Source organism: Leishmania infantum, chromosome 20, assembly GCF_000002875.2.
Source record: "Leishmania infantum JPCM5 genome chromosome 20".
In the NCBI taxonomy this organism is placed as follows: domain Eukaryota; phylum Euglenozoa; class Kinetoplastea; order Trypanosomatida; family Trypanosomatidae; genus Leishmania; species Leishmania infantum.
Window position 1 is genome coordinate 660,275 of NC_009404.2, and position 16,640 is coordinate 676,914.

Consider the following 16,640-nt stretch of genomic DNA (forward strand, 5'->3'; position numbering starts at 1 on the left):
CCCTCACCTACTCCACCGCGTACTGGCGGATCTAACAGGAGAGGGGGGGGGGAGAAGACGTAAGGCGGAGTCGTCAAGCGTGTTGCGTCTCCGGCTGTCTATGTCATCGCTTCGCGCGTTTGGACGGCGGCGGTGAGGCAGTGGCAGGTGCGCTGCTGGACCCCTGCTGACGCTCTTTCTTGTTCGCCTTGAGGCGGCGGAGCAGGCTGCCGCTCACCGCTGCTCTGGTGGCGCCGTCCCCCTCCATCACAGCCACCTCTTTTGCGTCTGCCAGCTGCGAGGAGCTGACGGAGTCGGAGGCGTCGTCGGCAGCTGGCTCAGGCAAGAGAGGCTTCCCAACCGGTGAAGAGGTGCCGGCGCGCTTGTGAGAGGACGTAGTAGTGCTGCTCCGAGAGGCGACGTTGTCGACGCGGTTGGTGGGGTCTGCAGCCTTGATGACACTGCCGCCACCATTGGCACTCGTGCTTACGGAGTCTCCTCCTCCTCCTCTCTCTTCGTCTGCCTCCTTGATGGGCTGCTTGGTGGGGCTGGGGAGGAAGCGGACGTCACGCAACTGGCCCAGCGGCGTCACGACAGCCTTCTTCTGCATGTCGCGCAGTTCCGCGGCCGCGCTCTCCACGTGGGCCACCACCATAGGGGCCTCTTCTAGCACCTGCACCATTGCTTCAATGGCCGCCTCCGCCTCGGCATACTGCGGGGCCGGTGCGGGCTCATCTTCTTCCGCGCCAGCGGCGTTGCCGTTGTCGTCCGAGTTCCGCGTGTGGGTGCCATCACCTACCCTGTACCGCGGCGGCCGCGGTATCGATCGGCGGGGGGCCGTCGCGGTCACGTGCGTCAACAGTTCAATGCCAGACTGCCTCGCCGCGTCTACCGCTGCTGTGCACGCCTGCACCTGTGCAACGGTGACGCTGCCGGGGCTGCACATCAGCACGTCTCGTGCATCCCTGCAGACATCACCGCTCTGCGCCAGGTACGCGTGAAGCTCGCTGCTGATGGGGACAAGGGCATCGAGGAAGGCGCTGCGGGAGTCGACCTCGGCGGGTAGCTCAAGTGCCTTCCACCGCTGCAGCGCTACAGCCGCTCGCTCGCTCCACACCGCCAGCTCAGCACGAGTATCCTTGAGCAAAGGATGCGCAGCGCAGCGGGCACCGACGTAGGCGTCGTGGTCCTCCTGCCAGGCGGCGGCCACGTCAACGAAGTCCTGCGCAGCCGCCTCGACCGCCTCGACTGCTGCATTGACAGCAGCATCTAGAGAACCCCATGGAGCCGCCTGCGGCAGGAGAGCCTCCAGCGCGTCCAGGGCCTGATGAAGGGTGTTCGGTGGCTCAATGAAGAGCAAGAGCTTTCTCTGATCGCGCTCGACGCGCTGGAGCAGACTTGCGAGTGTCTGCTGCGCCTGCCCACACTCCTCCTCCTGCGCCAAAGCCAGTTGAAGCGTGCTCGTGGATGGCAACGAAGCGAAGAGGCTTGCGCGAGGCTCGAAGAGCGCGCTCTCCTCCGCCGCATCCGCCGCACCGCCGCCGATAGCGGCTGTTACATCCGGCACGTCACGGCTCACGACGTCAGCGGCTGCTGCCTTCACGAAGAACACGAGCTCGTTCTCTCTTTTGTACCGCTGCAGGCAGCCACACACGTCCTGCAGGAGCAGGCGGAGGTACGGATAAACATGCACCACATCTGCAATCGTGGCCGCCGTCGGGGCACCGTCGTTGCGGCCATCCGAGCTGGCAGCACCCGCTGCTCTGGATGCCGATCTGCCCTCACCGTGGAGCAGGAGCGCGTGAAGGCTCGGGTACTCCGTGGCCGGCTGGAGCGCCGTAACAACGGTGTCGTCATCGGCCTCATCCGAGCTGGCAACACCCGCTGCACTGTTCACTCTGCTGCCGCCGCGAGGTGCCTCGTCACGAGGCCGGTTCGCTGCCGATGCGCTCGCCTGGCTAGCACCTTTGAAGAAGGACGCCAGTCGACGCCCCCACCATTGCCGCGACTCGTGCTCCATCTGCGTGTGCGCCTCTTCCACTCCCCACTGCGCGTCGCAGCTGCGTAGGAGGGTGTCGGCGTACTGCATGTGGCCGAGAGCCACAGCCATGTCTGGCACCTTACTGGCCGAGTAGTACCACGTGGCTTTGTGGTAGTGGTAAGTGGCGAGCAGGAGGGAGGGCAAGAGCTGCAGCGAGCTGCTAGCGGAGACGCACCCTGGGAGTTGCAGCTGCGCGGCATCGAAGGCGAGCTTCGCCAACACGTCCGGCTTGTCCTTGGTGGATGCAGAGGAGAGGGCGTACATGTACTTGGCCACTGCCGAACACAGCATGCCCATATCCCTTGTTACGCCCAGTGGTATGCGGCTGCGCAGGTGTCGCAGCGCGAGTGCGGAAGGGGAGCTCGGACTTGCGTGAAGGGCCTCTGACCAGCGCAGCACGTCGACCGCCAGGCGGCAGTGCTGGGCGGCCAGCTTGGCGTTTTGGTTCGGTGCCGCGACGGAGCCACCGCCGCCCAGTCTACGCGAGGCGTTGGACGAAATCATTGCTGACGCATCCGACCGCACGCGGGCCAGATAGCGCAGTCCAGCGTCCATGTGATAAAGCGACACGTTAAACAGGAACACCAGCGCCTCGCCGCGCGGCGTGTGCACAGGGACAGTGACGAAGCTGCCACCGGGGCCTCCAGCCGGCACCAGGATGACCGGCGGTACGTCCAGCAGCTGCCGAACACGCAAGGGCCACGCGCCGATCGCCTCGTCCATGGCGCACAGCAGCGCCACATACTCCTTCACATCTCGCGCACCGCGGGAGACATTGGTGAAGACGTCCGGTGAGGCGGTCGCGTAAGACTGCATCATCACGAGGGTGTTGAGAACCTGCTCCGATGGTGCCTCCCTCGCCACCGCTAGCGCGTTCGTGATGAGCGTCACCCAGTCGAGCGGCTGCGTCCGCGAAGCCGAGGAGGGGAGGAAGGCGTACATGCGCGGTGCGGCCCCTTGTAGTGTTTTCCTGTTTTGCTTTATAATGCCTGATGCTGTCGCTTCTCTGCTAGGCAGCGGTAACGTGCTTGACTGCCTTTCGTCGAGGGGAGGGGGTCAACACATCGACGTGAGCGATGACGACTCGTACTGACGACGCTGAGATCCTGTGATGCGTGCGGCGTGTTCGACGTGCACGGGAGGTAGCGTGGCGGGAGGCGAGGCAAGAAAAAAGGGAGAGAGGAGGTGGGGCTGAGAAGATGCGATCCACGGAAGGAAGGAGGGCGTGCGGGAGGCGCGCGCACCATGGATGGCAAGCGCCCGATGGGCTCCAGAAACAACCAACACGGAGCAGCACCAACACTCATGCGACGCTGCGTGACATGGACCGATGAAAGAGGGCAGAGGTTATCGTTCCCTCCTTCATGATCGTCATCGCACCGCTGGCCATGGCAGCTGATCGGTGTCACAGTGGCCGCCACCGGGTCAGCCCCCCACACGTAGATCGCGTTAGGTTTAGCTTTTTTCACTGATGACATCAATGCGTGCACACACGCTCAGCATCGTGACCAGACACGCCCTCGTCCAGTCGCATGCGATGCGTTGTCGCTGCCGCTGAGGCAACGATCTGGCCACAGAAGGAAAGCGGAGATGTGCTGGCCCCCTTCCCCCGACACACACACAGATGGACGCGCGGACACGATCCGCACCATCTTGCGGAGAACGCGCTTGGGCCGCAAGCGTGGGACAGCTGTAGCTCGGCACTTCAGGCGCAAGATCCCTCCATGAAGGAGCGCAGCTGCATGGCCTTGGTAGACCCCAGACGTTGAATGGCTTCGCGCAGCGCCGGGCCAGCCGACGGCGCCACCGTGTGCATCAAGTGCAGGCCTACAGGCCTCAGCGCCACTGCAAACGCCGCACCGAGAGGCGTGCAGAGCACCGCCACAACGTAGGCAAGCACGGTGTACAGCGCATCCGCGCCAGGGGCCGCAGCGTGTTCTTCAGCGGAGGCCATGATGCCCACAAGTAGTTCACTCATTAGGCGGCCGCAACGCAGCAGCAAGAGTACGACGGCCTCGTTAACGCCTGTGTTAGAGGCTGACGAGGCACCGAGGCTGGCGAGAATGGCCAGGAGTACCTCCGCCTGCAGCCTATGCTGCGGCACTTGCTCTCGGAGAGGGGTGGAGCAGGAGAGGGTTGCATGTGCCAGGAACGGGGTGCTGCTCCACATGACGGTGAAAACGTGAAGAGGATCGCGCGCCTCCCAAAGCAGCCGCAGCACCACTGGCCATGTCGCGCGGTGAGCGAGTGGAGAATGGCACACAACAGAGGAGTCGTCTGACGCAGCACAGTGCTCCGCCAGCAGCAGACCAGCTGGAGACGCCAGTGCCAGCGCGCGAGCCCGCGTCGGCCCTCCCTTACGCAGGTATGAGCGGACTGCTTGGTGCAGCCGAGCCAGCATCTCCTGCGGCACATCACTGAGAAGCGACTCTACCGACAGCACAGTCAGGAGTGGAAGCAGCCGATTCAGGTCGAGCGAGGCGGTCATGCCCGCAAGGAGGATAGAGACAGCGACCTCTGCCTTCCAGCCGCCGGCAGCGGGCTGCGATAGAACGGGAGTGATGCGCTCGAGCAGGGCCGCAGCAGTATCACGTGACACTGGCGCCACCGTCACGATCCTTAGCAGCCCCGTGTCGACAGTGTCCCACGCCGACTGCAGCGGCTGCGAATTTGAGAGGCGCTTTTCGATGCGCGCGCACAGTCTCTCCTGCGCCAGCTGCGCGAGGAGGCGCTGGTGGTTTGCGGCCAGCTGACCGCTGAGGGTCACCATGCTTGTTAGCGCCGCCATGCTTGCGGATGGGCTGCCGTCGGGTGGTGGTGGTGGTGGTGTGGCGGACAGCGCCAGGGTTGAAAGCACAAGAACCGCCAGGCAGCCTGACGCGTACCGAAGTGCCGGCCCCAGCACCGCCTTCAGTGGCTCTTGCGTGAGAAACGCCACCGCCTGCAGCACGTCACCAGCGCTGACCGACGTACTTGAGGCGTACACGGAGGACGTTACCGAGGTACCATCGTCGTTTCCACCGCCGCCGCCACTCCAGCCAAGACCAATGGTGTCGGCGGACTGCACGTAGCCGTTGGCCAGAGACGCTGCCGTCACGAAGAGCTCGCACAGCAATGTCAGGGCGGCTTGACACGGTGCCGACGTCAACGAGCGCAGTATGTTCCTCTGCGACTGCTCCGCTGCCGCCGCGTCTGCCGCATCATCACTGGCACTACCACCACCGTCGCCGCCTTCCAGGTGCATCGCTGACGCCTGAGCAACCTTCGCCAGGGCGACGATAACGTGCCCTGCGCCGCTGCCACCAATCAGCAGAAAGCCGCGCCCTCTGTCGTGCAACCTGTGGCAGGCGTGTAGAAGCAGCAGCAGCGAGCGCAGCACGCGGCGGCACGAGCTTGGGTCCGCCATGTTGCATCGGCTGTACTGCACCGCCAGCGATGTGCACCCCTCGAGGGACAGAAGACCGTGCTGAAGGACTGTCGTAAGTCCGACAACCAGTTGCGTCTTCCACTGGAGGAGCACCGGAGTCTCGCGGCTGTAGCCCTGCTGCTGCGTTGCGTTGCCCCACGCCACCAGTACCTCTTGCAGCACGGCGATAGTGGACATCTGCACTTCGGGGTGCACCTCCACCAGCTGCGCCGCCGCCACAACAACCGGCAGCAGCGCTCGTCGCGCCTCATCATCGTTTTCGCGGCCGGTGGTGGTGGTGCTGCTGCCCGACGCACTGATCGAGTGCAGCACACCGTAAAGCAACCACATGGCCGCCTCCTTGGCTGCGACATCGAAGGTGAGAGAGGCAGCCGCGGAGTGACCGCCGCCGGCGCCGAGGTCGAATGTCATCGGCCCTCGATCCTCGCCTGCGCCGCCACCCCCGCCAGCCCCACCGGCTTCACTCAAGATGCCACCCATGCCCTCTTCGCCGTACTCCTCCGCGTACTCCTTGGTGTCCTCGCTGTCGCTGCCACCGCCGCGCACGGTGTCGGCTGCGCCCGCCTCCTCCACGGCCGCGAACATGTCCGTGTCCCGCTTAGCGATGTCCACCTGCACATGTGGCGGGCGCGCCTGCAGCACTGCGCGGATGCCGTCAAGGTACATCTTTAGTGATAAGTCGGCCCCGCCGGCCTGGAGAGGTTTCCATGTGCTGCGCGGCGACAGTGGCAGCGTGTAAATGGACTGTGCAACAGACACCCACTCCCTCCGCGTCGCTGCTGCAATGGCAACGTCCACTTGCACCGCAACGTCTACAGGGTTTAGCAGCCACACGTTGCCGCGCGCTGCGGGTGGCGAAGCCTCTGTGAGCCCCTCCATCGCCATCCTCCAGAGAACAGCGAGACGCCTTGATACACCGTCGTCCAGCATCACGCGTCGGCGGAGGGCTGCGCTCTGCCCTCGCACCCGCACGTTAGCCCGAAACGCCGCGTTGGCTTCATCAGGGGGTATGAAGGTCACGTGGTCGAGGCACTGATGCAATAATGCGTGCCACAAGTCGTGTTGCTCACGCGCGCCTGCCAACGCCGCCTGCCCCCGTTCGCGCTGCTGCTTTAGCGTGTAGATGTGCACGGCATCAAGTGCCGCCGTCACCACCGTGGACGAAGAGGCGCGCTGCCCTCGTAGAGCTTCGGCGTGGCTCTGCTGCAGGAGTGCCAGCGCGGTGCCATGCCGAACGGCGGACGCGCCCGCCATGTTACCCGGGAACGCTGTCCACAGCTGCTGCACAGCCGTGAGCACCCCTAACGCCGACTCCGGCGACCACCAAAAGCGGTTCGCGGCTGTCATGGGGGCGAGCAGAGCCGCCATGACGCTGTCGAACAACGCCGCTTCCACCTCTGCCGGATACGCGCGCGTAAGGCGCAGGGAGAGAAGCAAGATGAGCGGCGCAGACATGGCCGCCGCGGTATTCGCTGTTGGCGCGGAGCTGGTGATTTGTTTCCATGCTTCTACCAGCAGCGATGTAGCGAGCGGAAGGGTCGGGCTGCTATCGTTGTCTGTGCTCGTCGCAACAGCTGCGGCTGCTCTACACTCCTTGTAGCAGCTGTGTGCCTCGCTGAGTACCATGAGCGCACTGAGAGCGTCATACTGGACCGACTTACCCACGAACCCCTGCGCCGCGGCGCTCATGGCCTGGCTGGTGTACAGGCCCACCTGGTCCGTGAAGACCAAGCAGCGTCCCAGCACCTTGGCAGCGAGCAGGCGCACCTCCACACTCGCGCGGGCGACGGCAGGAACAAGTTGGGCCGCCAGTGACTGCCACCGTCTCACCTCCGCGTCCCAATCTGCATTCTGCCACAGCGCTGCCGCCGTGCGAGGCGATGCCTCCTGCAGGAACTGTTCCACAATGCACAAGCAGTTCCACAGCGCCACATCCCGCTGCACCACCCGCCGCGCCTCGTCCTCGGCGCTCTCCGCGGCACCGACGCCCACGGGCGTGCAGTACACCTCGAACAGCTCGGTGCGCAGCGAGGTAAGGAGTGCGACGCAGACACCATCGGCACCGGCTCGCTGCAGAAAGTGGCGCAGCGTCCAGCGCAGCAGCCGCACCGCGTGACCGCCGCACTCCTCCACTGTGTGAGTCGGGGTCTCTGCAGCCGCGGAGCTTGCGCCAAAGGACGCCTCGGACGCGGAGTTAGGCAGCAGATCTGCACGCAGCAGCCGCATCGACTGTGCGGCCGACGCGACTGTTGCGTCGCAGGCGTCAGCGAAGCTGAGCACCGGAACGCCCTGCGCGCACGCGGTGGCGACGTCTTTCAGCGCCTGCGCGGCGAGCCAGCGGAGGCTGCCGTCATCTTTGCACGTGGGCCACGGCTTGCTGGAGATAAGCTCGAAAAGAGAGCCGCGGCTGATGGCGAAGTACGCTGTCGCTGCCGACGAGGTAGCCGCACTGGCGTCTTGCTCCGCGCCGTTGGACTGCGAGGCAAGATGGGCCTCCAGAAAGCCTACCGCCAGCATGCGCTCCATATCACTGATGACTGGAGCTCGCCGTAGCATCGCGCACGCCGCTGCAACAGCCTTGTAGTAGGCGATCGTTGGCGCGGGGCTGCCGACGAGGAGGTTCATAAACCCCACTGTGCAGGGCAGCACTTCATCACGAATGGCCCCCAGCACCGCTTCTGCGCTGCCACGCAGGAGGTCGTAGAGAAGCTGGGTAAGACGGAAGATCAGCTCAGCTTGCCGGTAGTGAACGTTCTGCACGGTGCGAGGCGGGTCGCCGCGGCTAAGGCGCAGCAGAAGCCGAATGCAGACGTGCACCAAGGAGACGCGGTCCTCCTCGCCAAGTGTGTCCTCGTGTGACGCGGGTCCTGCTCGAAGCACGGACGCGGTGTTTAGCAAGGCCCGCACCTGAAGTTGGAAGGCAAGCGTGTTCGCCACGTCTGCGCTGTCGACCTGCGCGCACTGGTGCTGCAGGTGCCGTGCGTACAGCAAGTTCGTGCGCGCCACCGCCCCCAGCACCTCCACGCCGGCGTGCAGAAGACTCGGCGTCGCCTGCACCGCCGCCAGCACGTCCTCTGCTATGTTGAAGCCGATCTGCAGCGACGATGTGAGGGTGAGCATGACGCCCTGCAGCGCCACCATAGCGGTGCGCGCCACTGCCTTGTTCTCGCCAGACCGCTGAATGTAGCCACGCAGCGCGTCTGCCAGCACCACCCGGTACCCATTCGAGGGGAGCTGCGTGGCCCACTCCAGCATGGCATCTGCGAGAAGCCGCGGCATGTACGCCCGCGCGTCGTCGGCCAAAGGAATCAGCAAGACGAAGCAGCAGTGGATGGCATCTGCGGTGGTGGCAGGTGTGGCGCAGCAGCTGCAGAGCGTTGCTAGCGCCGTGGCAAGGGCGCGCTGGGCGGCGCGACTCATGCGCTCGTTAAAGCTGCGCTGCACAACGCGACTCCCCTCAACAGCGTCTGAGCCGCCAAAGAACTGCCACCGCACACGGCCGCTGCCGCCCCCGCCAACGCAGCGGTACCCACTGCGTTCTTCCCCCGCAGGCTTCGATGTGGATGCGGTCGACGCCTGCAGGATGTCCGCCAGCACGTCCATCGTGAAGTCGCATTGATAGAAGGCGAGGAGGTAGCCCATGGCCACCCCGACGTCGTGCAGCTCCTCGTCGGCGACGCTGTGGAGGGACGCCTCGTCGCAGAGGGTGAGCAGCATGTCTATTAGCGCGTACGCCACCGTCGGCGAGGTCACGCGCAGGCCCGCCTCCAGCAGACCGCGGAGCGATGTTCCGACCGCGATCCGCACACTCGGCTCCGTTGCCCTGGTGCACGCGCGTTTTATATATTCGATCATCTCGTAAGTGCAGACTTGGGTGCCCAACGCACCTGGTTGGTGCTGCAGCAGCGGCGGCAGCACCTGCAGGGCCAGGAGACGCGCTTCCAACGACAGCATGTTTGCTGGGTGCGGCAGCTGCGCGCGGCGGAACGGCGGCAGCGGCGATCCCGCCAGGTTCCAGCGCAAGAGGATGGGTAGGAGCTGCAATGCCCCACAGAGGCTTGCGGTGGACGTGGGGGACGAGGTGCCATCGTTGTCGCGAGACAGTGTCGTCACTGTTGCCCACGCCAACTCGATCCACTCCACCACGAAATGGCTTGGCACCAGCACAGGGCAGCTCGGACTGGCAGCGCCGATGCCAAGTTCCGCGCTGCCAGCGTTGGGTCGAGTTACCCAGCCGAGGAAGGTGTCCAGTAAACGCAGACACCGCTGCAGCGCCACGTACGGGAGCATGCCCTGCAAGATGTGGTCGACAATGAGTGCACCGAAGCGGCTCGAGACGCTGCTCTGCTGCAATGAGGCGCACCATGCCACCAGCGCAGCGCTGGAGCGCACGCGTACGTTGGCGAAAAGCTGATCGATGTCTTGCAGCACTTGTGCGTAGCGGAGATACCGTCTCCCCACTTGTACGCCGGCGATACCGCCACTGCCACCGCTGCTGCTGCTGCTGCTGCTACCTGCCATGCTCGAGTTGGTCAGCCGCTGCGCTGGCAAGCTCCACTCCACCGTGGCGGCCTGCAGCGAGCTCACAAGCGTGGGCAGGTCATGCTGCGTTTCCTCTGCCATGGGCCTGTCTGTATGCGCCTGCTCGAGAACGACGTGAGAAATCAGCTAAGCGGGACACGTGCCACGGCAGCAGCGGCTGCGAAGCATGCCAAAGAGAGAACGAGGGATGGAGAAGCCGTCCTTGGCGCGCGTTTGTGATGTGGGCTACGGTGTTGGACGTGACTCGCATGATACGGTGCGGCGGACAGTGCTATGGTGAGGTGGCGAGGGAAGAGCGCGAGCGTGAGCGGGGAGGACGGGACGCCGGTAAGCGACTCCTTACACCCCTTCACACGTCTGCCTCTCGCCGCCTTTCCTGCGCGAATCAGGCGTGCACGCTAGACGAGCTGCTGCCGCCGATGTGCGCGCTGAGCAAGCACCGCAAACTAGACGGCGATAGACAGGAGCGACTGGCATTCGCAAATCACGAAGCGCGCCGTGGAGAGTGATGTGGTGTGTGTGTGTGTGTATGTGTGTGTTTGTGGGATGGACCAGAGATAGAGACGGTGGCGGTAGAGCGCGACGAGCTTTCAAGGAGGGAGACGCAAGCGAGAAAGGCATGTGCATCCTGCGCTTATCCAGCACAAGACTTGCCGAGTTGTGACCTTATCAAGAGAGTAGGTGTGAAAGGAGAAGGGCCCATTTAACATGTGCCCCACCCCTACTCAGGGGGTGGTGATGCGCGCGCTCCGCTTGGTACTCTTCTGCTCCCTGCAGCGAAGGAAACACACCACCGTTCGAACCCGAGCCCGCGGATTCATTGTGCCCCAGTCGTTATGCGCACCGGCCGTGCGCGTCGCCGTCGTGAAGATGGTGGTACCCAGTCCTTAGTGCTTCCATGGATAGGATAGATCTGGAAGACGAAGCAGTATCGTTGCTGCCCTTCTCTCGCTTACACACGTGGTACTTTACATCGAAAACATGTGCATGCATCGGTAAAGCGAAATGGGCAAAGGAAGGAGATTCGGATGCACCACACACGCACACGCACACGCACACGCGCGTGAGACATCACAGATGCGTGCGCGCTTGTGTGCGTCTCTCTGCTAGCACATGCTAGTAGTAGCGATTCGCCGTGGTATCTGTACATCCAGCACATGTGAGGCGACAACCTTGAGGAGGGCCTTCGTAAAATCGGAAGGGTCGGACCGAGTAGAGATGAGCAGAGCAAGGCGGTGCACGCCGGCGACCACATCCGTGCTTTCTCGCTGTGCTTGCCTCCTACATCGTTGTCATGTCCTTCAGGGTCAGCACCCATGTCTGCCGCCACTGTGCTTCCTGCCGCTCGTAGAAGCCGAATGCGTTGCTGAGGACACCAGCGGCTTCGTTGCCCTGCGAACTCACCGACTGCACCGCGGCGCGGAGCAGCTGCGCGCACTCCAGCACGAGTGGAGCCCGCGGTACGAGAAGCGGAACAGAGACCTCGGCGGTGGCCTTTGCGTCCATCGCTATCGATGCATGCCCTTTGCGGCCACTCGTGTTTGAAGATGCGGAGGACGTCGCTGCAGAGATGCGCCGGTTGCCGTGGCCTTGAGGCCCCTTGCCGTCGGTGGTGAGGCGGACAGCAGCTGGTACATACGCCGCTGCCGCCAGAGGTGGGGGTACGGCAGTTTGGGGGTGCTGCGCGTTGTACTGCGAGAGGGGGACACACGTGTTCAGCGGCAGTCCGGGTAGCTCCACATCGCTCCACTGCGAAAGCTGCGCAAGCGGCGCACTCTCTATCGTCGCCGCCGCCGCTGCTGCTGCCACAGATGCGTTGGCGTGCCGCTTACTGGCCGCAGATGGGTTGTTACCAGGGGTGTCGGCGCGGTGCAGCGGAATCACCTCCTGTAGCCGTGGGTCCTTCTTCGCGCCGGCTGTCCCCTCCAACTCTGCGGCCGCTCGCTCGTGTTGCGCGCGCAGCTCCAGGAGGTGCCGTAGTCCTCGATGGTGGCCGCCTTCCAGCACCTCTGTCGTGGGGACGAGGTGCTGCGGGGTGACCAATCCCTTGAGAAGGTGCGAGTAGGAGTGCAGAGCTGTCCAGCAGCGCGCCACATGCAGCCCGACTTCATCTTCCACCTCTCGCAGGCTCCAGGCCCACGCTTGCTGCAGGGCCAACTCCGTCGTGTCGCTGCGAGCTGCCTCTGCTTCTTTCAGCGACGTGAGGGCCGTGGCGTTGGGCTGACGGGCTAAGGAGAGCTTGACTGCCCGTCGGTGCGCACGCCACTGCTCGCTACTCTGCGCCTGAAAACGCCACCACGGCCGCAGCACAGCCTCGACACGCTCAAGGATAGCGGTCGTCGCCCCTGCGCTCAAGGTGCGCACAAGGAGAGATGGCGTGCTCTGCAGCGTGTTCCACAGCTCCTGCACACGCTGTCGAAAGGGTTGGCCTGCCTTGGCCGTGTACGACTTGACCCGCTCCTCCTGTGCAACGCACAGTGCCGCGACGGCGGCGTTGAGCTGCTCCACCGTGCCGCCGGTCATTCCAGGCAGTCGGCGGTACATGTCGCCCGGAAAGGCTTTGACATGGCGCTGTGCCGCAGCCTCTGCGTCCCTCAGCACTTGCGCCGTCCACTGCGCCACCTGCTCAGCGTACGTCGCAGGCGTGGAGAGGGGCATGGCGGTGTGCCCAGCGGTGGGAGCGCCCTGGACGTCTTTGGCGCGACGCCCCGCCTTCGAAGAGACGCTGCGACTGCCGGCGCGGCCGCGCACCGCCTCGGGCTCCTCCCCAAGCTCCATGGGCAGCACGTAGTGCAGCGGCGACACCCGCAACATCTCAACTGTGTGCGCCAGCAGCCCCAAGCGGCACCCACGCGCGTACAAGAGCCCACGGAGCTTGTCCAGAGAGGCGAGCACGGTGCATGCAGACGCCGCCCGGATGCGGTCCTGCTGCATCGCCTTCGTCACCTTGAGGTTGTACTCCACCATGTTTTTCAGATCCTCTGTTGTCAGCGGTGTGTCGCCACCACCATCACCCGCCGGTGAGGTTGCTGGGGGGCTCTCTTTGAACAGTGCATGTATAGCGGCCGCCAAGTCCATCACTGGTGCGGCGGAGGCCTCGTCCACCTCCCTCACCACCATCGCTACCCCTGCCGCAAGCTCTGCCTCTTCGGCCGCCGCTGTCGTGAGCAACGTCTGCACCTGTGCCTTCAGTCGAGCCAACCCCTCCTGCACGGTCTGGAACACGCTCAGCTCCGCACTGCTGTGCTCCACCGTGCTAGTCCATGCTGCCTTCCAGTTATCGACCTCAGCAGCGCGCGTCTGTTGCTGATCCTCAACGGCTTTGAGCGACTGCGTGAGTGTTTCCTGCACCTCTGAGCGCAGGTGGTCGACGCGCATTTGGACCGGGTCGTCCACCGGCAGCTGCGCCGCTGTGTCGCCGCCGCGCAGCTCCACTGCTCGATCGTGCAGCAGCTGCGCGCAGTCATCCTCGATGACTCCCCGGGCCCTTTCGAGATTGTGCACCGCCTCAGCGCAGCGGTCTGCCAGCGCTGTGCAGTACTCGGCGCAGAGGGCGTCGTGCCGGCTCACCAGCGCTCTTACGGCGTTTGTCGACATAGCGTCACGCACTTTCACGAGCAGGGTGGCGCGCTCGCGAATGAGCGCCTGGTCCGAGTCGTTGTGTGATGTCTGGGTGAGAAATGTGTGCTTGAGCGTCTGCACCCGCGACACGCGTTCCGCTATCCGCGAGAGCATCTTGTCCCCCCTGTTCTTTGCATCTGTCAACTCGCGCACGCGGGCTTCGTAGACGGTCGCCTGCAACGTCGCGGGACGCCGGTGATGGTATCGCAGCACCTCTGCCACGCGGTGCTGTACATCGTCCTGAAAAGCTGCCGTGTACAGCCGCCAGCTCTCCCAAGCATGCCGCTGCAAGCTAAGGCCCCACTCCATGAGCGCACATCGCAGATACTCCTTCCACTCTGACACTTGCGACTGGGGAAGGAATAACGACACATGTTGCTGCGCTGGCTGCAGCTCGGGTAGCAGGTTCAGGTAAAACTGCTGGAAGTCCGCTCCCGGGGCCGCCCCAGTGGCCGCCGTCTTGTCGTCATCGAAGTCCTCCAGGCTCGCACCAGCATTTGCAGTTACATCGCCGCCGCCACTACGTGCTGCTACGCAAGCGAAGCGGAAGGCGACGGAGTCGATGGTGAACTCCTCCCCGTGTGAGGTGGACCAGCGCGGTGCAGCGGCGGCGGCGGGCACGCTCTCGTGCGTGCTTGCAGGTACGGCACCGGCAGAGTTCTTGCACTGGAGCTGCTGTTGTGGAGTGTCTGGTATCTCACACTCGTCAGAGGAGCTTAGCCGAGCCCACGACAGCCCCGCCTGCCTGCTCAGCTCCCCGACGCACGCCTGACTGACTTGCAGCACGTCTGCGGTCGCGTTTGCAACACGGCTGCGAACGGCTTCGTAGTAGCGAGTGTGGGCGTCGGCGATCGACTGCAGGCACGTGAGCCCCGCTGTGTACCGCGCCTCCGCGGCCGCTGGCGTCTCCTGTTGCCGCAGCGCCTCCTCCAACACACGCAGCTGCAGCTCCAGCCGGGCCACCTCGTCGCGGTAGTCCATCTCCTTTTCTTGCCACTGCGCGTAGAGCCCGCGCAGGAAGCCGAGGAGGCCACGGGTAGAGGTGACGAGGATGTCGGTGGCCCCTTCAAGGCTCATTAGCATGCTACCAGTGGATTTGACAGCATCAGCACAGAACTGGGCGTAGCCGCGCCGAAAGCCGTGCGACACAAGGTGCACAAACCACTGCCCTTCCTTCTCGATGGTGGGCACGCAGAACGCCCACGCGGCGGACCGCACTATGGACTGTTTTATGGCGAGAACCCCGGAATGGGCATCGGTGAGGGAGTGGAGTGCGTCATCGAGCAAGTCAGCAGCCTCGTCGGGTGACACATCCTGCCCATCCTTGTCCGTGCCGCTGTGCGCGAGAGACGCACGCTGCAGCAGCGACGACTCTTCGCTGAGCGGATGCGCAATCGCTTCGAGATCGCTGAGGGTCTGCTCTGCAAGGGCGGCCGCCACGCTTGTGCGCGCAGCTTCGTCGGCTCTCACGCGGGCCATCAGCTCGTTACACCGTGCGCCGCAGTGCCGCAGGAGAATGCTCACGCGCATATGCCACTCTTCCAGCACCGCATGCGGGTCCTCGTCGACGAAGACGGGCAGATGCACATTCGGTTCGAAGGAGCGCAGCCAGCCGTTGGCGCCACTGCCGCCGCAAACCTGAAGCTCCGCGGTGCTCGCAGACGGTTGCGCAACCTCGAGGGAGTCCACCACCTCCGTCAGCCCGCGAGCGAGCCCCACAGCCTCGCTGCGGATAGCTCCCATCAGCTGCTCTGCTGCCTTCACAGACTGCAGCCGCCCCTCCGGGCGGTGGAACAGCGCCGAGCGCAGCACTGTGATGCACCACGTCACGTGCTGCTGAGCCATGTGCACTTGCGTGTCCCGGTAGACCGCGATGAGCGTGCGCTGGTATTGCTGGTGCTTGTACAGCTCCCGCTGCCGAAGCTGCGTCGCCATCGTCTGCATGCCCAAGTAGTTCCCGCCGAGCTGCTCATTGGTGTGGTGGAGGATGCGCTGCGCAAGTACCTGTGACTCGGTTGTGCTGGTGACGGCGATGCGGGTGAGCCTGGCCATCAGCTCTTGCACCGCCGCCTGGATGTGTTTGCAGCGTGCCTCCTCCGCACTGGCGATGTCCGCGAAGCACGTGTCGATCGCTGCCACGCGGCTGCGGTAATGATCTCGCACCTCGACGAGGAGTTGCACGAGGCGCAGCCGATCTTGCTTCATGAGAGTCATGGCCCGTGACCGGCCCTGATCGTCGGCGGTGGAGCAGTGGTACATGTCGGTGCACACCGGCAGCACTGCATCCGGGTCAGCATCCCGGAGCGCTTCGTTGTGCACCTGGGCCTCTGCCTGCTGCTCAGAGAGTCGCTGCTGCTCTTGGGTTATCATCGACAGAGTGCTAGCGTGGCTCTCCGCCAACACGTTGTGCAGCAGCACTACACGCTGCTGTTGCGCTGCGTCGACGTCACTGTTAAACGACCGGGCGCTAGCGCGGAAAGCCTCAATGGCGTCACGGTGCCGCGCGACAAGCCGCTCGTGGAGTGTGCCGCCACCCGCCACTCGCTGCGCAGGCGCGGGACTGGCAGATGCAGCGCCAGGGGCGGAGTCTGACATGTTTTTTCGTGGCGAGGCGGGAGATGGTCCCTGCAGCATGGGCAGTGCCGTGTTCATGGCTACGGCTGTGCGACGCACACGTGCAGGCCGGTAAAGGAGTAAAGAAAGGGAGAGTAAGAGGCCTTGCTGAGCGAAGCCGACTTTGATGTGCACCGGTGTGCCGGCCGGCCACACGAAGCAGTAGAAGGTGCGGGCACCACTGCGGAACGCAGAGAGGGGGAGGGGAGGGGAGGGGAGGGTTGAGAGGCTTGAGAGGGCGCACGGAGCGCACCGGGCCGTGAGTGGGGCGAGGAGATGTGGCGTTCGCCTCCGTCAGTCGTCGTGGCCGGCGCTTTGTGTGTCACCCGACGTTACGCGTGCAAGTGTAAGCCGAGGCGTGTGTGTGTGTGTGTGTGTGTGTGAGGGGCGGGCTGCTCACGGTGAGCGGCGACAAGC

The 16,640-nt window shown here is 64.4% G+C and overlaps 3 protein-coding genes across 3 annotated transcripts; all 3 read right to left on the reverse strand.

The window, feature by feature from the left end:
- Positions 1 to 103: 103 nt before the first annotated feature.
- On the reverse strand, positions 104 to 2,962 carry LINJ_20_1550 (conserved hypothetical protein; the record flags this gene model as incomplete). Its single annotated transcript, XM_001465259.1, has 1 exon — positions 104 to 2,962. One exon carries the CDS (start codon positions 2,960 to 2,962, stop codon positions 104 to 106), a length of 2,859 nt encoding a protein of 952 aa, XP_001465296.1.
- A 763-nt stretch (positions 2,963 to 3,725) lies between these two features.
- Positions 3,726 to 10,070, reverse strand: LINJ_20_1560 (conserved hypothetical protein; the record flags this gene model as incomplete). Its single annotated transcript, XM_001465260.1, has 1 exon — positions 3,726 to 10,070. One exon carries the CDS (start codon positions 10,068 to 10,070, stop codon positions 3,726 to 3,728), a length of 6,345 nt encoding a protein of 2,114 aa, XP_001465297.1.
- A 1,200-nt stretch (positions 10,071 to 11,270) lies between these two features.
- On the reverse strand, positions 11,271 to 16,244 carry LINJ_20_1570 (conserved hypothetical protein; the record flags this gene model as incomplete). The annotated part of the gene is made up of 1 exon (XM_001465261.1): positions 11,271 to 16,244. One exon carries the CDS (start codon positions 16,242 to 16,244, stop codon positions 11,271 to 11,273), a length of 4,974 nt encoding a protein of 1,657 aa, XP_001465298.1.
- Between the last annotated feature and the right edge of the window lie 396 nt (positions 16,245 to 16,640).